At 48.9% G+C, this 22,760-nt stretch overlaps 6 protein-coding genes across 6 annotated transcripts; all 6 read left to right on the forward strand.

Moving 5' to 3' along the window:
* Window positions 1-147: 147 nt before the first annotated feature.
* Window positions 148-10,923, forward strand: TbgDal_III1170 (hypothetical protein, conserved; the record flags this gene model as incomplete). Its single annotated transcript, XM_011773769.1, has 1 exon — window positions 148-10,923. The coding sequence occupies one exon, from the start codon at window positions 148-150 to the stop codon at window positions 10,921-10,923; it is 10,776 nt and encodes a 3,591-aa protein (XP_011772071.1).
* A 777-nt stretch (window positions 10,924-11,700) lies between these two features.
* On the forward strand, window positions 11,701-12,852 carry TbgDal_III1180 (chaperone protein DNAj, putative; the record flags this gene model as incomplete). Its single annotated transcript, XM_011773770.1, has 1 exon — window positions 11,701-12,852. The coding sequence occupies one exon, from the start codon at window positions 11,701-11,703 to the stop codon at window positions 12,850-12,852; it is 1,152 nt and encodes a 383-aa protein (XP_011772072.1).
* A 525-nt stretch (window positions 12,853-13,377) lies between these two features.
* TbgDal_III1190 (AAA ATPase, putative) lies at window positions 13,378-15,822 on the forward strand (the record flags this gene model as incomplete). The annotated part of the gene is made up of 1 exon (XM_011773771.1): window positions 13,378-15,822. The coding sequence occupies one exon, from the start codon at window positions 13,378-13,380 to the stop codon at window positions 15,820-15,822; it is 2,445 nt and encodes an 814-aa protein (XP_011772073.1).
* Window positions 15,823-16,430: 608 nt separating this feature from the next.
* On the forward strand, window positions 16,431-17,609 carry TbgDal_III1200 (hypothetical protein, conserved; the record flags this gene model as incomplete). Its single annotated transcript, XM_011773772.1, has 1 exon — window positions 16,431-17,609. One exon carries the CDS (start codon window positions 16,431-16,433, stop codon window positions 17,607-17,609), a length of 1,179 nt encoding a protein of 392 aa, XP_011772074.1.
* Window positions 17,610-19,079: 1,470 nt separating this feature from the next.
* On the forward strand, window positions 19,080-19,595 carry TbgDal_III1210 (T. brucei spp.-specific protein; the record flags this gene model as incomplete). Its single annotated transcript, XM_011773773.1, has 1 exon — window positions 19,080-19,595. One exon carries the CDS (start codon window positions 19,080-19,082, stop codon window positions 19,593-19,595), a length of 516 nt encoding a protein of 171 aa, XP_011772075.1.
* Window positions 19,596-20,779: 1,184 nt separating this feature from the next.
* TbgDal_III1220 (variant surface glycoprotein (VSG)-related,putative) lies at window positions 20,780-22,087 on the forward strand (the record flags this gene model as incomplete). The annotated part of the gene is made up of 1 exon (XM_011773774.1): window positions 20,780-22,087. One exon carries the CDS (start codon window positions 20,780-20,782, stop codon window positions 22,085-22,087), a length of 1,308 nt encoding a protein of 435 aa, XP_011772076.1.
* Between the last annotated feature and the right edge of the window lie 673 nt (window positions 22,088-22,760).

Consider the following 22,760-nt stretch of genomic DNA (forward strand, 5'->3'; position numbering starts at 1 on the left):
CTTATCCCTCTGTATGTTTAGTGGGGGGAAAACAGAGTGTGAGGGGGCGCGTTTGTAAGCGCACACAACGCTCGTTTCCAAAAGAGGGACGGAAATAACGTCATTTCTTTTCCATTGAAAGAAACCTCCGCTGAAGTGCACCACCGAATGGAGGCGCCCGGGGGTCAATTAACCATCGCGCGGCTTGAAATTCGGCGCTTTTGTCTCCAACCAGAGGAATTAGTGCAGCGTTGCGCCCAGCCAAGCGCCGGTAGTGTTGGCGGTTCTGTACAGCTTTATGTTTCATTCACCACTCCGCGTGGTGTAGAGATAAGTCTGCAAGGGGTGGCCGCCAACCAACAAACCGATGAGAAGGGCGTAAGGCGAGTTCAGTGCGCAGCAAATACAAACCTCATGGATGTTTCTTTTGTTGTGACACAACTCAAAACAGACGGGATCCAGAAGGATGGGTGTGAATCCGTAAAGAATGTTATGTGTCAGGTTTGGTATAGTCGAGCAGAGCAGCAGGAACAAGTTATGAAAGGAGGAGGGGGAGAGGCTAAACTCCCCGTTAACAATCTCGTGGATGGAGATTGGTCGTCGTTTGAAGATTCGCCTCCTTCCTCAATAACAGCGTTGCCACATGTTGAGGACGAAGAAAAGTTGGAGGAGAAAGCACCGGCGGCAGTTGAGTCGCATTGGGAGGTTCTTGCAGATGTCAGTCTTGAAATTATGAAATATGGTGTACAAACGGTCAATTTTGCAATGGGGGATGTGGCAAAGGAGTACACTAGCGCGTCACTGACAGCTTCGATATTCATAGAGCCGAAGTTGCTTGCGGTAGAAATAGAGGAAGCAGCTGCTCCACTCGCAACTAAACCTCCAGTTGAGACAACGCAACCGGGGTTACCGCCGGACAACAATCCCTTATCACTGGATCACGGGACGGCTCCCTCGACAGGATTTGCTGAGGAACGTTGTGGTGAAGCTACCTTTGCTCCTTCTGGTAGATCCACTGCTGTCGGTACCGGTGAGGCACCAGTTTGTGGAGCGGGCGTGGTAGAAGTGCCAAAGGGAAATATGGAGGCAGCCACTCAAGAACAGGCAGATACAATGGTTGTTGTGCTTGCGGAGCAGCCGAAACATATGGGAGCACGATGGCTACTACTACTAGATATGTCCCGATGGGATGATCGTGAACCTAACGGTAGTGATGAACTTAAACAAGAAAAAGTAAATGTTGCCACCCAAGGTGCTGGTGATGCCACTAGCCGGAGTGTAGTTGAGGGTGGCATTCTGTTCCGGTTGGTGTTGTGTGGGGCGGATGCGAACGTGTTAGCGTATGGTTCTCCGTTCAGTGGGTCATTGTGTCGCACCAGTGGTTGGAGCGATGCCTTGCTGGCTGTCGGTGACGACATAGTTGCTTGTTCCGTTGTCTCTGTAAAGCTTCAGATGTTCAACCACAATGCGATGCCTAACTGCCAGACCGATGCGGAGGCGACCGCTGAACCCTTACAGCTGAATAACACGTCGCGTGAAGCGGCGAAGGCATGGGTGACAGTAGCTTCCTCTCAACTTGTGCCGATTGCTTCACTATTAGCTTCACTGAAGGAGTCCTCGATGCTCCCGATACCGTTGACTGCGGTGGACCTCCCAAGTGCCGTAGCACCCCCGACCGAGTTCGTGTCTGTGAACAGAGGGCAAACGATAAGTGCGCAAGCGAGTTTAGTTAGGGTTCCAGCTGTTGTCGGTGAAACAAAAAGTGTTAGACATTGGATGAGGACAATCAGGATCGCAACGGACTGCTTCTTCAGGAAATCGTGTCAAACACTCGACACAGTCGCACCTCCAAATGAGATTAGTCTGCCAAAGGAATGTGAGTGGAAACAAGGTGGAACGGGGTGGATGTGCTCCGTTGAACTGAATGTGTCTGCGGTGGTGCTACAAAAGGTGGTTCCTTACGTTGATGCGGGTGCAGCGTGGCCTGTAACAGCGCTTTCCGTTTCTGGTGGTTGCGAAATACTCCTTGAGGAAACTAAAATGAGTGATATTTTCTTCAGTGCCTACACCGACAACGAGTGGTCCGAGACCCGACGCAGTCCAGTTTCCCATTTTGACACCGTCGTTCATGCCACGGTTAACGAGACGCATCCCGTGGTTTTAATTACGTTGCACAGTTCAGTATCACAGGAAGTGCTGTTTGGTCACGCAGTTTTTGCTCCCCTTGGGTTAAGGCAGGATGTAGGTCACGTGTGGTTACCATTACAATATAAGAACCACATTGGATACCATAAGCATGGTGAGGACGACAGTTCCCCCACTGTAGGGTGGGTTCACTGTAGTTACATTTGTGTGTTCTCTAGTGTGGGCGCCAGTTCTTCCTCTGTGACCGCGGGAAATGAGGAGGTTCTTCAGCAGCCTGTCCTGTTTCCCTCTCCATTGTCAGTGCCCAAGTACATCGCGTCCCCTTGTCTTACACCCGCTCTGCGATGGAATTCGATAGAGGTGTGTATTGTGAAGGCAAGCGACCTGCGTATTGACGTGAATTCATCATCGCGTTGCAGTGACGGTAAGGGCGGAAACGATGGCGGCGCTGGTGGAAATGTTGAGGGTTTCCTCCACGCTAGTGTGCAGCTTCTTCCCAAGTCTGACCTCAACCCGTTTGTTACTCCCGCTGCTTCTTACGAGTACCCTCACTGGAATTCCACGTGCAGAGTAGGCATTGCGGCAGCTGCAACACATCTGATCGTGCAGGTCCTTGTTGGTGACGGACGTGGCGGCGAAGGCAAATCTGTTGGAATTGTTGATATTACCCGCGTTGCCACTTCAGGTTTCTGGACTACAGCTTCGTGCGATGGGGTGTGGTTGCCTCTGGTTTCCAACCACTCTTCAGGTGGCGAACGCCGTTACTGCGGTTCTCTGTTTATCCGCTGGTCATTTGGCTGCGTTGGAGATCTGCCTAAAGAGGTCGTTATCGGTATGGGCGCTGCGCTGCGCCCTACGTGGAGCAACGTCGGCCTCCCCAGTGCCTCCACTGCCCACAACAATCGGTTTGACAGGGGCCACTGGTTACGGTTGGAACGTGTGGAGGTACAATTACCATGGAGGTTGTGGCACATGGGGCGTCATTGTGAGGCACGGTGGAGGGAGGTTCTTGGCCTCAAACCCACGGATATGTTGCCGGACATAACTCTTCGGCTACAATCAGGAGATTTTACACACGAATCAAACTTGGTGCTGCTGTCCGCGGGTGGTTTCGGTTTTTGTCTGCGTGAAGCTGTTTTCCTTCCACTAACCGATAACTTTAACGTGGTTGTGTGCTTTCGTTACCACGGAAATACACTTGCCTCTGAGACGCCTGGTGGAAAGACAACCGCCGGGAGTGAAATTTGTAACACAGTCACTGTGGCTGAAGGTGAATTGTCTCTTTCTGCGCAAGACCGCGTAGATCTTCTCACTTACCGTCAGCAGCAATCGTGTCGCCGCATATTCATGAGGGTACATCCCCGGTCGATTTCGCCACATTTTAATATTCCTTTTGGTTTGCTTACCGCTGAGGTTACTTCTTCAGTTATTAAACGAAACGACGAGATCCGCTGGACTTGGCCTCAACCACATATCGCTACGTCAGTGGAATTGCAACTTGGAAAAGTTTTTTCCTTGCGGCGCCACGATTCAAAGGACTGGCCTCCCGCTACTGCGAATGCGGCGTCTCCTCGATGGATCGTAAATGTTAGAGAAACGGGGTCCGCGTGCCCGGAACAAGAAGGAAGTAATAAGGAACGGGTAACGGGTATTTTGTTCGGTGCTTCACCCAGGGCGGCTGTTCTTCGTGGTGGATGCAGCACCCGCAGTAGTGCAGTGAGTAACTTCGGCGGGCTAAGTTCCCAACACACAGGAGACGCTGCAGAGAAATTGTACTTGCATTGGCCACCCGCACCGCCGGGCGCTGATCACAGACGACGCCCGCCACCTCCGACTATCGAGCTTTTGCTTTCTCGCATAGTGGATAATGACGCTGTGGACGTTGGTGGTGACTCGAAAGCCGCACCGAAAATTGAGAAGGAAAGTACCGTGAACGTGGGGGTCGTGACGCTCAATTTGGCCAGGTGCTTTTCAGATTCCTCTGGGTCTAGCTTATATGAATTGCACCACCCGCAAACGCCACCGACGGTGGCGGAAGGAAGACCTCCAACGATCGGTTACGTGGAGTTGCACTACCTTCATAACTTTGCACAAGATAACAACACAAACCGTGGTGGACAGGAAACGGGCAAGGTTGAGCAGGAGCAGCATGACAGATGCAGCAGACATTCACTTCTGTTGCTGACTGTGGTTGGAGCACGATACAGGGAACGTGGGCAAATTTCAGCAGCCCCGGTGAGGTCGCAGCGTGATGGAAAGGAGGGTGTGTCGGTGAAAGCGATACTAACATCCTTCGTTGTCGGCGTAGGGCACATGTCATGGCATACCTCAAAGGAAGTGGGTATGACCCCTCACTTTGGCAGTACGATGCTGTTTGAGCGTCCATATAGTCATACCGGAGAGGACGCTGATGGTGAACGCAATGTTGTAACTGTTCGACTGCAGATGCTGGCAGAATCGTCAAGTAGGGCGAAGTTAGGCTCCCCCGATCGTGAAGTGGGTGGAAAACAAGAAACATGTTTGCGAGGGGAGCAGAAAGAGGCTGAGATGCTTCCCACATCATTTGCTCTCCTTCATCTCAACTGGGACACTGTCCCTGCCGCTGTAATGGAGAGAATGAGAGGCTGTTGGCTTCCTCTGTTCACAGCTGCAGCGCAAATTGATGGCTCATACCATCTTTCCGGAGAAGTGCTCGTCCAGTGGAGTTGGTTTGATCCCTCTTACGGATTTTGGCGGTATGCGCTTCCTCTCTCCGTCAATCAAAGACCACCAATGGATTGTACAATGGCAAGTGTCCCACAAATGTTGGCTGCATCGGAGGACCACGTGGAGACACCTGCATCCTCATTCCCATCCTACTTGTCAATTTATATTGATGAATTTACCTTTTCCCATAACGTTGTTGTTGAGAGACCGCGGAAAGATACACGAGTGTCGCTTATCGTAAGCGTTTGCGTGAATGGGGAAAGGGGACCGCTCAGTCCGCTGTCTCTTACTGCTTCATCTTGGACGCTTCGGTGCACGGAGGGAGAGGCAGATTCCCTAAAAGTTTGTTATGGAGACTGTACCGGCGCAACTCCCTTCGAGACCGAAGGGAAACGCAGCAGGTGGAGAGAAAGATGTATACTTCCCTTTTGTTTTCCTGGCGATGCACAGCAACAGATATCTTTTCAACTGCGTCACGGCTGGAGTCCGTTCAGTACGGTTGGCGAGGGATGGTTAAGTTGGAAGGGCACGCCATCACAGGGGACTTATGCTGTTCCTATCTTTGTAAGCGGTGCAAGCTGCCGCAACAGCAGTGACGATTACCAACGGTGCGGCGTTTTGATGGTGTCCGTTGAGCAGGGGCCGCTTCATTTGAACTCAATGCAGGTAACTACCACTGTCCCACCTCCCTCATCCAATGAGGAAGTGCAAGTCGATGATGGGAAAGGCCCTCAGCGTAAGGAAAAGCACAGTGGAAAGCATGAGGACCATCACGCGATGGTGGATGGCAATCCTTCATTCATTGTATTGGTCGATCTACGTGTGGACTCAGTTGAGGTTGACGGGTGGAACGTCCTCCCTGATGATGGTAACTGCCTGGAGTTGGTGGTTTTGGGAGATGCTCTGTATAACAACGGTAAATCAAAACAAACAGTACGGTTGGAAACGGCATGTTCTCCTTTCGACGGTGGCGCAACCGGTTGGCAAGGTCTGATTTGCGTGCAGAATTCGTCCGAGCTCGAAGTGCACCTCTACCGAAGGACTCAAACGGTGCCGGGTAACTCCGTGGAAAAGAGTGTGAGACATCGCATGATAAGTGGTCGGTTTGTGTTAGATCTTTTGCCGTCCGAGGATGGGGGTCTCTGCAGCAACTCCCTCTGCGTCGAGTTGCGGCAACGTCCCATGCGCCCCATGACTGCAGACGACAGTGGCAGTTGGAACTATCCTGTGGGGCAAATGCACGTGACATGCCGTCCGCTCTTGCACTCTGGTGTGCTGTACGACCCGCGTAATGTGTTTTTTCAGCGACATCTGGGAGTAGAGTTATTGAAGCTTAAGGGTGTGATTCACATGCAAACTGAAGGTGAACGTGCCCGTGGTCGTAGAAATAGTAAAAGGGGGAGAGGACCGCTTTCATATGTTAGTTTGCACTGTGGTGCGGTGACAGTGAAGTCCCTACCCTTCATACTTCCTTCTCACCGACACGGAACCTTCAAAGATGTTGAAAGTAATGATGGAATTGATTGTAGTGGTGCATCCACTCCTCACTTCACTGAGCGACTCGTGTGTTCTCCGAACGGTGCTACCGAAGTACGCGTTTCGTTGTATCTGGAAAACGATGCGAAGGAACGGAATGACAATGCTGTTGAAGCGTCTCCCATTCACAATCCCTCGGAGACTGGAAATGCAGAGGATGATGAGGTTTACTATACCAATGTATGTCTGCCTGTTGGTGAAGGGGCTGTGAAAATTCGTGCACCCTCACGTGACGAAGATGGGTTCAAGAGCGGGGAGGTAATTCCAAAAGATATATGGGTACCGTTCAATAGCGCAGATCCCGGGAGAAACATTTCTGCACTGCTACGGTATAAGTGGTTCCAAAAAGTCACATTTGGTACATGGCTTTCGTGCATTGGCTGGCGCTGCACCTCCGCGCCTTTACACCGGCCATCGCTAATCTTTAGACTCCGATTTCTGGGTGGTGAGTTGTGCAGTTTGCCACTTGATTTGTTTGATCGAGATTTGTCGGAGCAGGAACCGACGTCGCGACACTGCACTGTGGCTGCTACGGCCGTCAATGTGGTGCCTTCGCTAAGTAGTCACTGGAGTTTCTCATACATTCAACTTCCAACCATCTGGCCCTTGGGTGGTCGAGTCGAGCGTGTGGAGCTGCACGACTGTGTTACCGATGGTTTCTCGCTGTTGTTGGGGGTCCATGAGTGGGACGCGGTGGACACCCAACTCCTCACTGAGTTGGAGGGGCCTACGGTTAGCCATGATTCCCTCGAGGCAGTTGGAAAGTTTCCCTCGGCGTCCGGTGCCGGGCATTGGCTTTCATTTGGTGAACATGCGCTCCTCTTCGCGCGAAGCCGCCGTCCGCCAGTGCCAACGCGGTCGAAACGTTTGTTCGTGCCCTTCTGTTGGTGGCCAGTGGTTGCGGAGTTTCACCTCGGCAGTCTCGATTGTAGTGGCGGAACGGTGGAAGCGGGAAGGTTAGCCATAAGTTGTGAGGTCATCCTCGGGCGGTGGCACAAGAACGGGTGGGTGTGGGAGGAAAATTCACCGACTACACGAGAAGCCTATGCCTCGCAAGTAACTGTGGATGCTTGCGCCGCTGCAGTTCAGGCCACTTGGCGTTGTGATGCGTTTGACGAAGAAACTTTCATTCGACAGTTTTCCGTCGATGAACTGCGACAGGGACGTGAGCGTTATGCTGTACGAACGAAGCTCGTTTGTAGTGTCGTGCCCACATGTAGATTTTCCGGCTCCGAGACTCCTTCCAGTGACGAACAACGTGAGACGCCTACTACCACTTACGTGCTTGAAGCTGTGTCGGCTGTGGATGATCAGCTCGCCAACACCAGCGGCAGGGTATCCCTGAAGTTGGCTGAATGTGGGGCCCACGTGAACGAAGCGACTGCTGGTGCAAAAGTTGAGGGTTCTCTTACTCTCGCATGGTCTCTACATGATGAATTGGCGCTTGAAGGAACAAAGGGGGAATCGACGAAAGTCGGGAGGATCCTCCACCAACGTAGCGTCTCGGGTAAGTCAAATGGTAAAGATAGGGAGGAAAAGGAAACTTCGAAGGTCACGAAGGAGTTACTGCCTGAGTGGGAAGTGGTGTCTGTCGAAGTACGTAACCTATCCGTTGTGCAGGATCCTTCACGACAAGCACCAGAGAAACGTGAAAGTTTCGATGTGCCGGTTGTGGTCCAGTTACTCGCATCTGAGCGGAGAAGGCATAATAGAGATGGTGAAGGTGGAGCGCAAAGCCCTGAGTCACGAAAGAAGAAATCGACGTCACCCCGCGTGTCAAGTGTCTTTGCTTTAGCATCTACTAACGCCACACCAGCGCCAGGTGTGAGGCAGTCCTTGTTAAGAGCCAACATTACACCGAATTGGCGTCTAGAGGCACACGAGTGGTCGGACCATCGGAAGGTGTTAATGATGTCACTCTGGCAGATGCTTCCAGGAAGTGATGCTTGTGCCTATGCGCTGGGATCGTTACGGCTTGACTCCGTAGTTCGTAGCGCTTACGAGCAATTTTCTTCAGGGACGCCGGTAGCTGAAGCAGCAAGGGGTTTAAAGGAAGGAACGTCCCTGGAGCAGGACCTGGTGGTAACAGATTGGCTTCCACTCAAACGGAGCGATTTGCTGCAGGAGTATTGGGGCCTTGCGAGGCTGCAGTTGCGGCCCAATGTAAAAGCGGCAACGTTGGCTGACGCATCTGAGAAAAATATGTCGCGTGTATACGAGCACCTTCCCATTTGCATCGAGCTGCTCAGCGCGAGCATAGATTCAGCTGAAGACGTGAGTAGGTATGTACAAGAAGGTCGGCTGGGACTTCTATTTGTCCCTGGATGCAGAGACAGAAAGGAAGGACGTCCTTTGTACAGTTCGACTCTTTTATGTAAAGCAGAAAGAGAGGTCAACGCGGAGCGTGAGATAAAGGGGTATGAGGAAAAAACAGCCGAAGGTGAAAATCAGGATGGAAACTTTTCGTGCTCTCTTATGGCGACCACGTCAATCCACACTTTGTTGCTTAGTGGAGAAGTGCAGAGTGGCCAACCTGCATCAGTTGACGGCGATTGGCTAGGGCTTTTCGTTTTCTTAATTGATCGTGCACATGAGGGTGAGAGGATAAAAAATAAACACTCCTCCCAGCTAGTGGAAATTGTAGGAAAGGGGGACTGGGGTGATGTCCTAGCGGTGCAGCGTTTGCATGTTGGTCAAATTCCGAAGGATCAGCCCCGTCTGTCTCTGTTTGGGGAAAGCAAAGAAAACGCACCGACATTCCTATCTGGTGAAGTTACTGCAACGTTTAATTGCGAATCATTTAGTGTATCGCTTCGGCTGCATATTGTTATGCTTCCCCAAGCAACAGAAGCCGTTTCGACCGGTGTTGGATCTATGTCTGATGTGGGTGGAACATCTCCACAACCGTTGAGGGGAAACTCAGTTTTTCACTGCATTGCAGAAGGACACGGAGAGGAAAATAGCTTATTAGGCAACGACGGTGTACTTTGTATGGTAGAGGGCACTGTCTATAAGATAACAGAAGACAGGTCAGTTTTCATGTGGAATGCGCGGGATGTGAGCCACGTCCGTCGACCATCCTCCTGTTCCTCTGGCAATGCCGTTGCACTTGCCGCATCACGCGGACGCCCCAGGTGGGTACAAGTCAGTGAAAGCAAGGGGTCTCCGCAACGGCACTCCGGGAAACGGGGGTACGGTCGTTGCATGGGTCTGACGGTGTGGGCATACAAGTACGGTAACGACGCATGCTTCCTCATCGCGGAGTGCGCGTCACATCACGTTATTACTCTGTCTACGTTGCCGAGGCATGCACCCGAACCACCACCAACGGTTCAGTTACCGCGTGTGAGGAACAGACAGTCCAGGAAGAGGCGAGTCATCAGCGAGGGATCCGTTATTGCTGCTCCCACTCCCCCTTCATGCGGATCGCAGCTGCACTGTTACAACCTTCAGCAGCGGCGCTGGAGTGTACTAAAGACAGAAGGAAGTAGCTCTGGAGTATCCGACAACTGTGGCGCAGCGGCCACGCCCTCGACTAGGCGCATTTTTCATTCCACCGTTGAAGTTGAGGGGAAGGTGTGGCTTTTTGGGGGTTGTAAGCTTCGTGGAGAAGTTTGTGGCGCGTCTCTGGATAGGGTTGGCATGCGTGTGGCGAATAGGGTGCTGATTGCATCCGAAGCGGCATTGTCAAATGAACTTATGTACCTAGATCCCAGTATGCGAGTGTGGCAAAGCGTGCAACCCGTTCCATCATGGCATGATTTACCGTCTGCCGGTACCGGTCCCTTTCACGGAGTTGCAAGGGTATCGCTCGGTTTGTTGCCACCCCCTCCTGTAGCGTGCCATGCAGCCGTACACTGGATGGGACACATGTTTGTGTTCGGCGGGCTGTGTGAGTCATCTTCCATTAGTGGTAGCCTAGAACCCACTGCAGAACTCTACATGTTTCACGCAACCCACATAACTTGGTGGTCGCTATCTCCAAACAAAAGTGCCGATCTTAACGGGAGGTTTTTTGAGTGTAGGGGGAATGGCGGGTGGCCTGCTGCGCGATATGGTCACGCTGCTGCCGTCGTACCGGGCCATCCCCATGGGGCGTTTCTCGTCTTGGGGGGAGCTATGAAAGTTGGAATTGAGTGCTCTTCACAACGCACTAATGCCTTAGTTGATTCAGGCCGTTGCGCCCACAGTGAACTTCTTTGGGTGTATTACCCAGCCCTCGGTTTCTGGCAAAACATTAGTGTTCCGCTGGGCGTCCCACTGACGCGGCGGGCCTTCGCATCATTGCAAGTGGCGCAACTCTCAAGTGCCTCATGCTCCTTGTATGCCGTTGTTCTTGACGGAGGGTGTGACGCGGCCCATGTTGAAACTTGGCTGCAGCGGCGGCGTTCTAAAAAGGATGAGCAAACTTTATTGAAGAAGAATCTAAACGGGTTACTTGGCGTTGTTTCTGCCTTCGTAAGCGCTCCATCATTAGGCACCGCGTGGATAACATTGGGGGAGGAGTGCAAGCAGCACATCCCCATGACACCCGCGGTAGACGCATTATGCGAGTAGCAATTTATGTGCAACGGCAGTGCGGTAGGACATCAGCACGCCTATATACATATATAGAGAAAAAGTGAGTGGTTTATCCTCTGACCATAGATAACACGTGCCGTTTGTTTGTTTGATACATTTTGCTTTACAACTTGAATCACTTTCTTTTAACTTCGTTAATATATATATATATATATATATATATATATATGTGCGATTCCAGGGTATGGCTTTCGTGCATCTTTTTCCAGTAGTTTGCTCCGCCAGGAAAAGGAAGCGGGGCGCAACTTCTTGGTGTAAGTTGTTGCAAATTATACAATTTTTGAGGGACGTATGTATTATGTTTTTGTTTCGTGTTCAAGGAATCGTGATGGCTTTTCACTCAGTGCAAACTATATTTGTTCTCTCTCCTTCTTCTGTTTTTTTCTTTGAGGGGTGAGGTGGTGTGTGCGTGTGTGGAGTTATTAGTTGGTTATAGCGAGTTAATTTTGCCACAAGAAGAAGGGCTAGCGCTGATTCTCGACCTACCGATACCCGACGCCAGTAACCTTCCGTAACTGCACGGAAGAGTGGAGGCGAGAAGAAAGGGAAGCATAGTTTTCACTTTTGTGAGTGTGTTGGACAACACAGCGCCAGTGAGTGAGTTGAAGGCAGGCCTTTCATCCCTCCTTCTCATTTGTTTGCCCTGCGCAGGCGCAAGGGACGCCGCGCATTTATCGGAATATATATATATATATATATATATATATATTCGCTGGGTGTAACTGGTATACGTGTATTTTAGTTGCTTTGGGGATGCGCTGCACAATGTCTTCGCCCCCTTTCCGACTCACTCGACTAAGCGTTGTCATAACCATTGCTTTTTTCCGGAATGTACATGCCGAAGAGGAGGATGATTACTATCGAGTTCTTGGGCTTGATGCGGAGCACGAAGACGTGAGTGAGCGTGATATCAAATCAGCATGGCGTAAACTCTCAAAGAAGCACCACCCTGACGTGGCGGGGGAATCGCAGCGCGTCATGTACCAACGTATTCAGCGCGCATACGAAGTGCTTGGAGACCGCAGGAGGCGAAAGATATATGATATACTTGGTACCGAGGGGTTGAAGAAGTATGAAAAACCCCAAGAACAGGGAAGACATCAGAGCATCTTTGATACATTTTTCTCCTTTATTGGCGGAGAATCAGGTGGTAACGCAGACCGTGGGTCCGATGAAGAGTTGATGTTGCTTGTGACCCTTGAAGACATGTATAAGGGTGCCGCCCACACCGCTAAGTTACCGCGCATAAAAATATGTCGCAAATGTCGTGGCACAGGAGCACGAAGCAAAGACGACTACGTTAAGTGTCCCCACTGCGGGGGCGGTGGGCGCGTTGTTCGGAGAGTCCAAATTGCACCGGGATTCATACAACAAATTGAACAGGTATGTGGGCAGTGTGGTGGTGGTGGCCGCGTTGTTAGGAGAAAGTGCCCCGTCTGTGGTGGGCATCGGCTAGTTCGCGGCAGCTCCTCAGTGAGCATTGATATTGAGCAAGGCACGCCCAATGGGTACAAAATGACGTATGAAATGGAGGCTGACCAGCAACCAAATAAAATGCCAGGTGACCTTATTTTTACAATAGTAACCATTCCACATCCTGAGTTTGCGCGCATGAGCAGCGGCAAGGAGGGCGTTCCAGACGACCTTTCAACGGCAGTGGAACTCACGCTTAAAGAGGCCTTGTTGGGATTTAACAAAACGCTGAAGCACCTTGATGGTCGCGTGTTGTCGTTGGTAGAGACGGGTGTCACCAAGTTTGGACAAATCCGCAAATATGCGGGTGAAGGGATGCCACGCCATCATGTGCCGTCGGAGCGGGGGAATCTTCTGGTGCTGTACACGGTGGAGCTCCCAAAGATTCTTACGGAGGAACAGAGAAAGGCTATTGAAAGGGCACTCGACTGAAGGGAGTGAAGTTGGGGAAAGAGAAGAGCAATATAAGTGAGGACTTACAAAATTGCACTTGCACCAATGCACGTTTGCGCCCACTTGTACGCACTCGCTACAGTATATGTTATGTGTGTGTATGCGTTTGTGTGTCAGGGGGGAAGGTCATTACCGTGACATGAAAAGTATTGAAATGTGTAGGTAGCTTTACCTTCACATGCACTCACATTGCAATAACTGCTGGTATTCGCCGTTTGCCTTTCCCATCTGTATGTTGGTGCTTCTTCTTATTGGCGTTTCCGTTTGTTAATTTACTTGCATTAGATGTGTTGCCACCTTCCGCGCAAAAATTTGCGGAGTATATAGGAAGGTAGCGGTTGTGGCACCAGACAATCCACACGATTTTTCCTGGTTTTGTCGGCTATAATAGAGGGCAATTTCAAATACTAAAATCAGATCCACAGAACTAAGTTCCAAAAGAAGGGGGGACGGAGACGGGAATTTCGTTTCTACAAAAATTCGTATATATATATATATATATATATGGGTCGCCACCATGATGTGGCAACGGCAACTGTTAGTGCATCCTCTAAAGGTCCTCTCTTCTCGCTGACGGGAAGGGGTGGTGAAGTTAAACGGGCCCGTGAGTTGATTGCCTCCATTGGGGGCACTCTTACTTCAAATGATAACAAGGCGGATTACCTCGTTGCTGTAAAGGGCGCAGGGCGGCGTAAGGTGGAGGATTTTTGCAACGCAAGGCAAAATAATTCTCCCACTGACAGTGGAAACAAGGTGGTCCTTCTGGACATGTTGGAAGAGTGGAGCAGTAATGGTTCTCTGCCTAAGCGACGTGTAAGAATGGAAGACGCGGAGTTAACGAATTTGTTCAGCGCAGCCGCGAACGAACGTGCACGGCGCTCGTATGAAGTTCCTCCTAGTTTTCTGAAACGGTCCCGCGTAACACTCGATGCGGAGGGAAGCGTGGTGGATGAGTCAGACAACGCTGTGCTCCTTAAATGCGGCCCAACCCGGTTGCAGTTAGGGAAGATGACGTCGTCACCCTCCTCAGCTGCTACAGTGGAAACTGTACGTTGCAACGACCGAACGTCTCCTGTGAAGAATGGAAAGGCAGCTGGGACTACGCGCTTCCGACCACTACTTCTTGATGACGAGAGTCCTGACGATCAACCGAGCCGGCATCAAAAGATGGCTACTGAAATGAGTGGAAAGGTGAATCCGATGCGATTAGCTTTCCGGCAGCGCCCTAAGCCCGACTGGGACACATATTTTTCGGATCCTTCTGTAGATTGCGGCGTATTAACCACTGAGGGAAGCACCACATCAACAACGTTTCACCACCCAGCTTGCTCGTCAAAAAGTATTGGGTCGCAGCCCAAGGTGAAGCATACCCGTAACGAAGCTATATCTGATGGAAATATCGCAAGACAGAAAAAAAATGGTGCCCTGTTACTGTTTGACACTAACAAGGTGAATTCCAACGGTCGGTCTTCTGTGCCTCCCAAAAGCGGCCAACGGCAAAGGGGGACTGCAAGTATTCACAGTTGTAGTGTTGGTACAAAAACCGCTTCGGTATTGAGTAGGAGTGCAGGGAGTGCCAAAATACCTCCGCGACAGTTGTCGACAGTACAGCAAAAAAAGAAAGAAGAGCAAAGCATCAGCCACGCAAGCAGAAACGCACCGGAGGGGGATCGAGGGCCACGCATCGAGTGCCCGACTGGCACATCTGCATCACTCTGCCGAGTCGTGCCAACAGTCCGCAGAGCCAACGAAGACAGTGCGAGCAGCAAGAAGGCGGCAACCAGTGGGGCGTCTCGAATGCCACCATCACTTCCCCCTCGTCTCCAGGCCGCCTCAAAATCCTCTCGGACTGACGGAGTCGTCACAACTACGGACGGAGCGGTACCCCCGTCTACCCGGCAGTCCTGGAACTCACGGCCATCGTCGGCACCCGCAGCGCCCGCCAAACAAACTGGTGTTGCTGCCCGACGTTCAACGTGTTCGGATCCATTGCTAAAGCGCGTCCGCCAGAGCATATACTGCGAGGGCATTTCCGAGGAGGCCTGTGCAGCGGTGCTTCAGCAGGTTGTGGACCGCGCGTGCCCCGTCAACTTTGACAGCATCGCTGGCTTAGACACGTGCAAGCGTATTCTGCAAGAAACCATTATTCTTCCGGCGAAATGTCCACAACTGTTCACAGGTCTGCGCCGGCCTTGCAGTGGGTTGCTGCTTTTCGGGCCACCAGGAAACGGTAAGACATTATTGGCGAAAGCAGTGGCCAACGAGTGCAACACAACCTTTTTTAGCATCTCCGCAGCGGCGATTACTAGTAAATGGGTGGGTGAAAGTGAAAAGATGGTACGGGCGCTGTTTTCGGTTGCGCGCGCTCTTGCACCTAGCACAATATTTATTGATGAGGTCGATTCGTTGTTGCAAGCCCGTGGGGCTGCGCAAGAGGGTGAGGGGTCGCGTCGAATGAAAACGGAGTTTCTCGTGCAGATGGATGGAGCTGGGAACGACACGCAGATGGCACGCGTATTGGTTATGGGGGCCACAAACCGACCATTTGACCTAGATGAAGCGGTAATTCGCCGGTTCCCGAAGCGAGTGTTCGTCCCACTCCCCGATGCCCCCGCGCGGGCACAAATTCTACAAAAACTACTTAACACGGTGGAAACTCCAAATACTTTGAGCTCAGAGGCGTGGGAGAGGGTCGTCAAACTTACTAGTGGCTACAGTGGTCACGATTTGAGGCAACTCTGCGAAGACGCAGCGATGATTCCTGTGCGGGAGCTTGTGGCAGAGAAGCTACGAAAGGGGGAGAACTTGGCGGAGCACGCACACAACGCACTGTTGAGGCCGTTAACGCTCACTGATGTTGAAGCCTGTGTTAGTGGAATGAACCCCAGTTGTTGCCCGAAGCTATTAAATGCGTTGGAGGACTGGAGCAAAACTTTCGGAAGTAAGTAGTACCGCCGAGCGACTCCACAAACTATGTGCACTCTGCGTTCCCCGTGACATAACCTGAAACATTTTTGTCAAGCTATTCTCCTCATCAACATGTTCTCCGCGTTCCCACAACATCTGCGCACTTTAAACAGTTTTGGACGGAACGGTTACAACACGTGTCCCGCTTCGCTGCCTTCGGTTACCATGTGGAGATGCCATCATGTAAACTGTTGGGAGGTGACGAAGTTGTCCCTGCAACGGGCACTCTTAATTGTATCATTTGCCCCTTTCACAATTATGTCAATCACTTTCTCAATGAGTTCGTGTGTGCGCATGTGTGTGTGTGTGCGCATGTGTGTGTGTGTCTTTCCATCATTTCTTCTTTTGGGCAATTGATTGCATGTGATGTATCGCGACGCTTGTAGCGACCAATGTTTCCATTGCGTCAAGCGCCAGCGTATGTGTGTCCCACCCACCTTTTCCTAATTTCCCTGTGAGTTGGAAGTGTTTAAGTAAGTAATCGTAAGCCATTTACTTTCTTCAAACACAACAAGTGGTACTGAAGGTGTGAAACTTACCACAAGTACGAAGACACTGATTAGGTACGTACAGATTCATACGTTGTGGCAATGCCGTGTGCCACTAAAGGAGAGGCTTCACCTCCCGTAACCACACCAGTGGGACGTGACGGGTGCCTTTGTGTCGTTACATGGCAGACTGCAGGGCGCATGTCACTACAAACATGTGCTTTGGAATCTGCTGCAGATGCACTAGTTTTCTTACGCAACAACTTACCAGGAATTGCACTGTGTGGTTTATGGGTGGACATGCAGAAGTGCAGTGAAGAAGAGCATCGGCAAGTTTTACAGCTGCTTTACCCAAACATGCAGCCGAGTCACGTGGAGACTGTGCTTGCAAATGATATGTACGACGTGGTGGAGTTGCAACCTACGGAAGGTGAGTATGTTGTTGGCTGCCTTTCGTGTTCCCCGAGCCACGGCGGACCGTTTCCTGCTGCAACCGCTATGTCGCGCGCTGAGTTTGGTTGCGAGGAAGGGGTTTTGTGCTCGTTTGTGTGTAGTGAGCGTGTACTACTGACGCTGCATACAGCACCGTTTGCTGGTCTCGCGGAGTTATTTCGTCATGTTCTGAGGGACAACTCCCAGTGGCCCATGAGTATGTCGGCTATCCTTTGCACCCTCGTGTGTTACACATGCGAATTGAGCCTTCCCGATCCTACGGCCCTAATTGGGGAGGTGGATTGTATCGACGAGATGATGCTGTTGGTTGCCCCGGGAAAGCGCGACCAAACGGATATGCTCCGACGGGTAGCTTTACTTCGCCGCCACCTTTCGGCATTGAACCGAAAGCTACAAGAAAAAGCGAAACTTATCTCAGAGATGACTGGTCCTGCAATGCGTACGACTTTTGTGTCACGTGAGTTGCATTTGGGTTATATGTATCGGGAGGCGCTTGAAGGACTTTCGCAAGTGCTGTCACGCCTTGAGTGTGCACAAGATACACTGGATCATGCAAACCTCAACTTTATGTACGCCATAACAATGCGGATGTCGCAGACGTCAACGGGTTGCGATCGCCAAGTTATGATTGTTAACAAGATTGCCACTATTTGCCTTCCAGCCATTCTGGTGGCCTCCTTGTTTGGAATGAACTGCAAGGTGCAGTGGGTGGCAGACGACTGCGACAGTCTTTACCCATTTTGGACTATTGTTGCTCTCATGATAGTTTGGATGGCTGCTCTCCTGTTTCAACCGGTCCGTGACCTCATCAGGGAAAAGGGTGGATAAGCCACGAGGGTATCGTTGTTTTGTGCTTGAGGTTGAGATTAAAAACTCATCATTGAACGTTCTTACGGGTGTCGATCCCCGACTTGGTTGTAGTTTGCGATGTGTCCGGTGTGCCCCAAAGGGCGAGTGTGTAAAGTCACTTCATTTTGTTAATCTGTTGCTGTCCCCACTTGTATGATCCGCACTTCCATGTGGTTGGCGGAGTTTCCCTAGCGCAGAAAGCGCTTAATTGAGTACCTCGTCTTTTCCTAAACCTTTGAAAAGGGGGAAATTGTGACCATATACGGAAAGCATACATTTAAAAGAAGGTGGAAAATGCGTCTTTCGGTCGAAAAGGAAAGTGTTGGGGGGCGAAGGTATGTTATTGTTCAGTGGAAGACCCTTCATCCTACCGGCGGGCTCACAAGTGATCGGCACCACCGCTACCACAAATGAAGCCACTGATGACTATAACGTTTCACTCTTGTCGTACGAAATGTCTTGACGAAACTTATACTTCGTTTGATTCTGAATTATTTATTCCTTCCTTCACACCCTATCATTCGTCGCCCCTTATTTACTCTTTCTGTTGGAACAATGATGTGAATCTATCTGTGCAAATGACACCTCTAGTCTGAAACACAACATGACGCGAGCACAAATACAAGTTATCCCTGGCTGAGTAATCCAACTCCATTCTCTGTCCCTTCCCTAAGCAATTCGTATCGAGTTCTCTACTGAGAGAATTCGCATATATATATTTCCCATGTAACAAGGTGTCTGACGCCTTATTATATGCTGCTCAAGGCTGGTGTTACTTGTGAGTTTGCTCCCCGACGGCAACTTAAATTGTACCATAACACTTACGGAACTGTGTCTGTTGGTTGTTGACAGTGCCGAAGTTCAGTGCTCTTCCCTGATGAGTGTGAAGGTAAATGTCGCTACTTTCCCTCCGGTTGCTGAAACGGAGGTGCCAACGGGACTTGAGAGTGTGTTTAGATGGTTTCTTCCTTCAGTGGTGGGATACACTGCAGAGAAACTTGCAAAAAAATTTAACAGTATCTAAAACAATTTCATGACAAGGTTGACAATAAACAACTTTACGCCCATCCTTTCCCCGCCCCTGCTGGTGTTGCACGCAATGTTGTCGTTGGAGGGCTTTATGTCTTTCTGTTACAGAAGAATGTCTCGCAACTCCTTTTCTCCACATTTCCCTGCGTATTTAATCGGGAACTAAAAGGATCACGGGGTTGCAGTAAGAGAAGACGTCGTTTCCATAAAGTTTGGGTCGGGGCGAGAGCGGCAGCGACATGAGGAGACAGAGTTTAAACAAATAGCACCAAATTATTAATTCTTCACTAAAGTCTTTAAAGTTCACTTACAGGTTTATACAAAGTGAAGAAAAACGGATTATCTGTAGGTTTTTGGAGGGATATTAACGCGTTCCGTTTCCCGCTTTCGTTGCCGCACATAATATGCCGGAAAAAATCCATGTTGAGTTACCACCGGATGGTCTTCTTTGCATATTTTCTCTCTTTAATTTTTGAATCTTCTCCTCCTCCTCCTCCTCCTCCAATCACAAGCCTTCGTCTTTTTGTAAGTGCATCTGAGTGTGTAGGCAAAATGAGTTATATAATTGGCCATGTAATGAAAAAGACGGTTTTTGTGCTAGTGTTTGCGATTGTTGCGGCATCCAAAAGTGATGAAGATGATAATGATGATGATGATGATGATTTTCGAGTACCCACATGTGAGCAATTACTCCCACGGTGGCGGGACGATTTGATGTGCTGCGCTGAGAAGGTACGGGATAAAAACACTTGGTGTTGTGTCAACAACGTGTCAAAAAGCATGTGGACTGCTTTAGAGGAATGTGCCAAACAATCCCCGCGTGATTTTACCACATACCCGTGTAGTTGTCTGTCGCAACAAATGATAGAAGCAAATGGTTGGACTGAAGAAAAGGAAAGAAGCATTAAGAATGCGGAGGAACGGGAATCGCAATAAAACATCAAGTGAGCTGGCAGCTGAAGAGGAAATTGTGGATTGAAAAGCGGAACAAGCAATAAAGGAAGTTAACTCGGCAACCTAGTTAGGCACACGTTCGGGAGTAAGACCAACCTCATGAAAAGAATAATCCTTACAGTAAGCAAATGAGAAGATGAAACAGATACATCAGTATCAAAAAAGGAGAGTCTGTCCCCCCCCTTCCCTTTACATTTGGTGACACCACTTCTCTTTATTGCATTTACTTCATTACTTATTTTATTTTAAGGTTTATCCATTGTGGGTTGTTTCTAGTTTCTATTTCACGATTTGTTTCATGTCAAACATGTACATGTCCCTTCGATAAGAAACAAGGTTTTCGAGTTGCAATCTTCATGTTGTTGCATGTGTATAAAGTTGGGCACTATTCCCTTTTATCCGCATCCGCAACTTCATCACTGTTTTGTGCAAGGAGGGGAGGGGAGGTATTTTAGCAAATTCTTTTCAGAATAATGTGAAACATAATTGGGAAACGCAATAAAACAAGGTAATGATGGGACGATGTGAAGTGATGTTTTTGTTGTTGTTTTTGTTATTCTCGATTGTAGTTGATACCGCTAATTTTTTTTTAACTTTTCAATACGGGGATGCATACATTTGATCGCTTTGCCTCCTTGATGTTGTGTACCTCTTATGAAATTATGTGTAGCATATCCTCCATGGGCTTTAATTCTTTTGATGGTAGTTGGTTGTCCCCCATTTGTAAAGTGTTGTCCACAAGATTTCTCCACAATAGATTTTGATCTGCTTGAAAACACGTTTTTTTTATATTATGGTACAATAATATGTCACTCTTACAAACGTCACCTACAAACGCATTACCATTATTAGTTGTTGAATATGTTTGCCCATTAGGCGAAGTGCTGGAGGTGCAAATGATAGTGAATAAACGGATTGAATTTTTGCACATTTATGCTGAAGTAGATTATATTATGCGTAAATGAGTGTGTTTGGTTATTGGTGACTCCCCTTGTGAGGGGAATGGAAAAATTACGCTTAAGTTACATGCGGTGCTGGTGGAAACTTTAGTTTCCGTAATAAAGGCCACCATCGGTAACTTGGCTTACTTTCTTCTTTGTATTATGAAATTGGTGTGTCTGTGCTTTTACTTTTGATTTTTCGAAAAAGGACAAAAGAAATAAAGGATGCGGATATATTTCTCATTTATTGTCGTATTGTTGACTGGGACAGTGGAAAATTCAAAAGCAGGAAAGAAGGATTCACAAATATTGAATGAAAACGAGTTTAAAACATTATGTGGATTTGTCAATCTGACGTTTGAGATACAGAAATTGGCGAGTGAAGGAAAGCCAACACTTGGAGGATTGAAACCTGAAAGTGTTAACGAGTCCGTGAATACCATTTTGTACGGCAACAAAGGCAGCACCGAAATTGGTTTCGAAGGCGAAAACGACAGGAAAGATTACTGCGGGGACAGGCAAAATCGAGCCCACAAATATGCGGGGAAAAGCTTAATAAAGGATATTTTGTGTCTATGTAAACCCCACAAAAAGCCAGGCAAAGACGGGGCTGGTGCAGAAGATCTGTGTTTTAGCGGTAACAAGTGGTACAAGGGCGGTGAGGTGTGGAGCAATAAAGAGCAAGCTAAGCAGCATTGGGAGAAAATAAGGTTGCATTGTAACCAACTTCCGAAACGGGAGCAACATATACAAAATCAATTATACCACTTAAAGGAAAAAGTTCAAGCAGTACTGAGAACAGCGACAGAAAAGAAGGGAAGGGAATCAGATCAAAACATACGACTCGGGGGTCATCAGGCAACAGAAGTGAAGCAATGCTCAGCAACCACTGGAAAGGGTAATTCGGTGTGTTTGATGTATAACATCACTTCCGGCACACTCACCAACCATAGCATCCCCTGGTTAAAGCATCTTGAAGAACTTGCCGAGAAAATACCGAATGATACACGAACCAATTTGGGCACGAGTGAAAACGACGTCGAAACCGTTCCAAATGGAGTTGGAGATGCCGCACCTTCAACGGACCGAAAGATTAACGAAGGCATTCACACTAATGATGATAATAACAATAATAATGATAATGATAATGATAATATTAATTACAAGCACAATGATGGTAATAACACTGAATATAATCTAGAAGATCCACTAATAAATGAAAGCGGAACTAATACATCCGCAGAACCACAAACACGACCACTTTGGTCAGTAAATGGGAACCCTAACCCTTTAAAAATACTTCTTTTACTGCTCTTAAATTTAAAATATATGCATATAAATATTAAAACTATTATATTTATGATGAGATACGTGGTTTTTTTTTTAATACCGTCGGAAAAATTAATCAAATGTTTCTGTTTCAATATGTGCTTCCCTTTGGATGGCATAAAATATAATGGGGGGTGTGCAAGGTGTAATGTAAACATTTTTAGTTTTCGCTGTGGTGGCAGATACTTACATATATTAACATGATTTTGTCGTGTCAGAGCCTAAGCCTTTCGTGCTTTGATGTTGGTGAGTGCCGAGCGCATTCGCGGATGATGTGCTGTACGAGTGGGGGATTACATAAATAATTGATTTTTCGACTTATGTAAAGAAACGTATTTCGACATGCTTAAGATATTTTAAGTTAGGGAAGTGTATACCCTTAAATGCATGCGGAGAGCGGCGGCAGGTGCTGTCGTCCACATTTTCCACAACGCTGAATACGACAGTACAGGCGAAAAAATTGCGACAACATTCGTGAAGTGGGGGACTTGTATGTAAAGGTCCGAGAATTAAAAAAGTGTGGGTAAGCTTATGCAGATTAGGTCCCGAGTCCCCGTGACTCCTTTTCTATCAAATCTAGTGCATGCTGCGAGGACACCTTTTTGAGGTACTCCGACGCTGCGTTTTTAACGTCATTAATATCATTTGGGAATTTGAGCAATGAGGTAAGCGGTTGAGTTAGTGGGTAAGAATATTGCTTACTGGTAAGTGTGTTCTTAGGTTCAACTTACCAAATCAGGTAGATGTTGCCGATGTGTATGCCGGAGGGAGGTGGAAATGCAAGAGAGGGAGCCACTTCATTATTACATTTTTCGCGGATATGCAAGACGGTCACCTGCAAAGAATTTTGCTACGCGACTGAAAACAGAGTGTGTAT

The sequence above is a fragment of the Trypanosoma brucei genome, chromosome 3 (assembly GCF_000210295.1).
Source record: "Trypanosoma brucei gambiense DAL972 chromosome 3, complete sequence".
NCBI classification, from domain to species: Eukaryota; Euglenozoa; class Kinetoplastea; order Trypanosomatida; family Trypanosomatidae; genus Trypanosoma; species Trypanosoma brucei.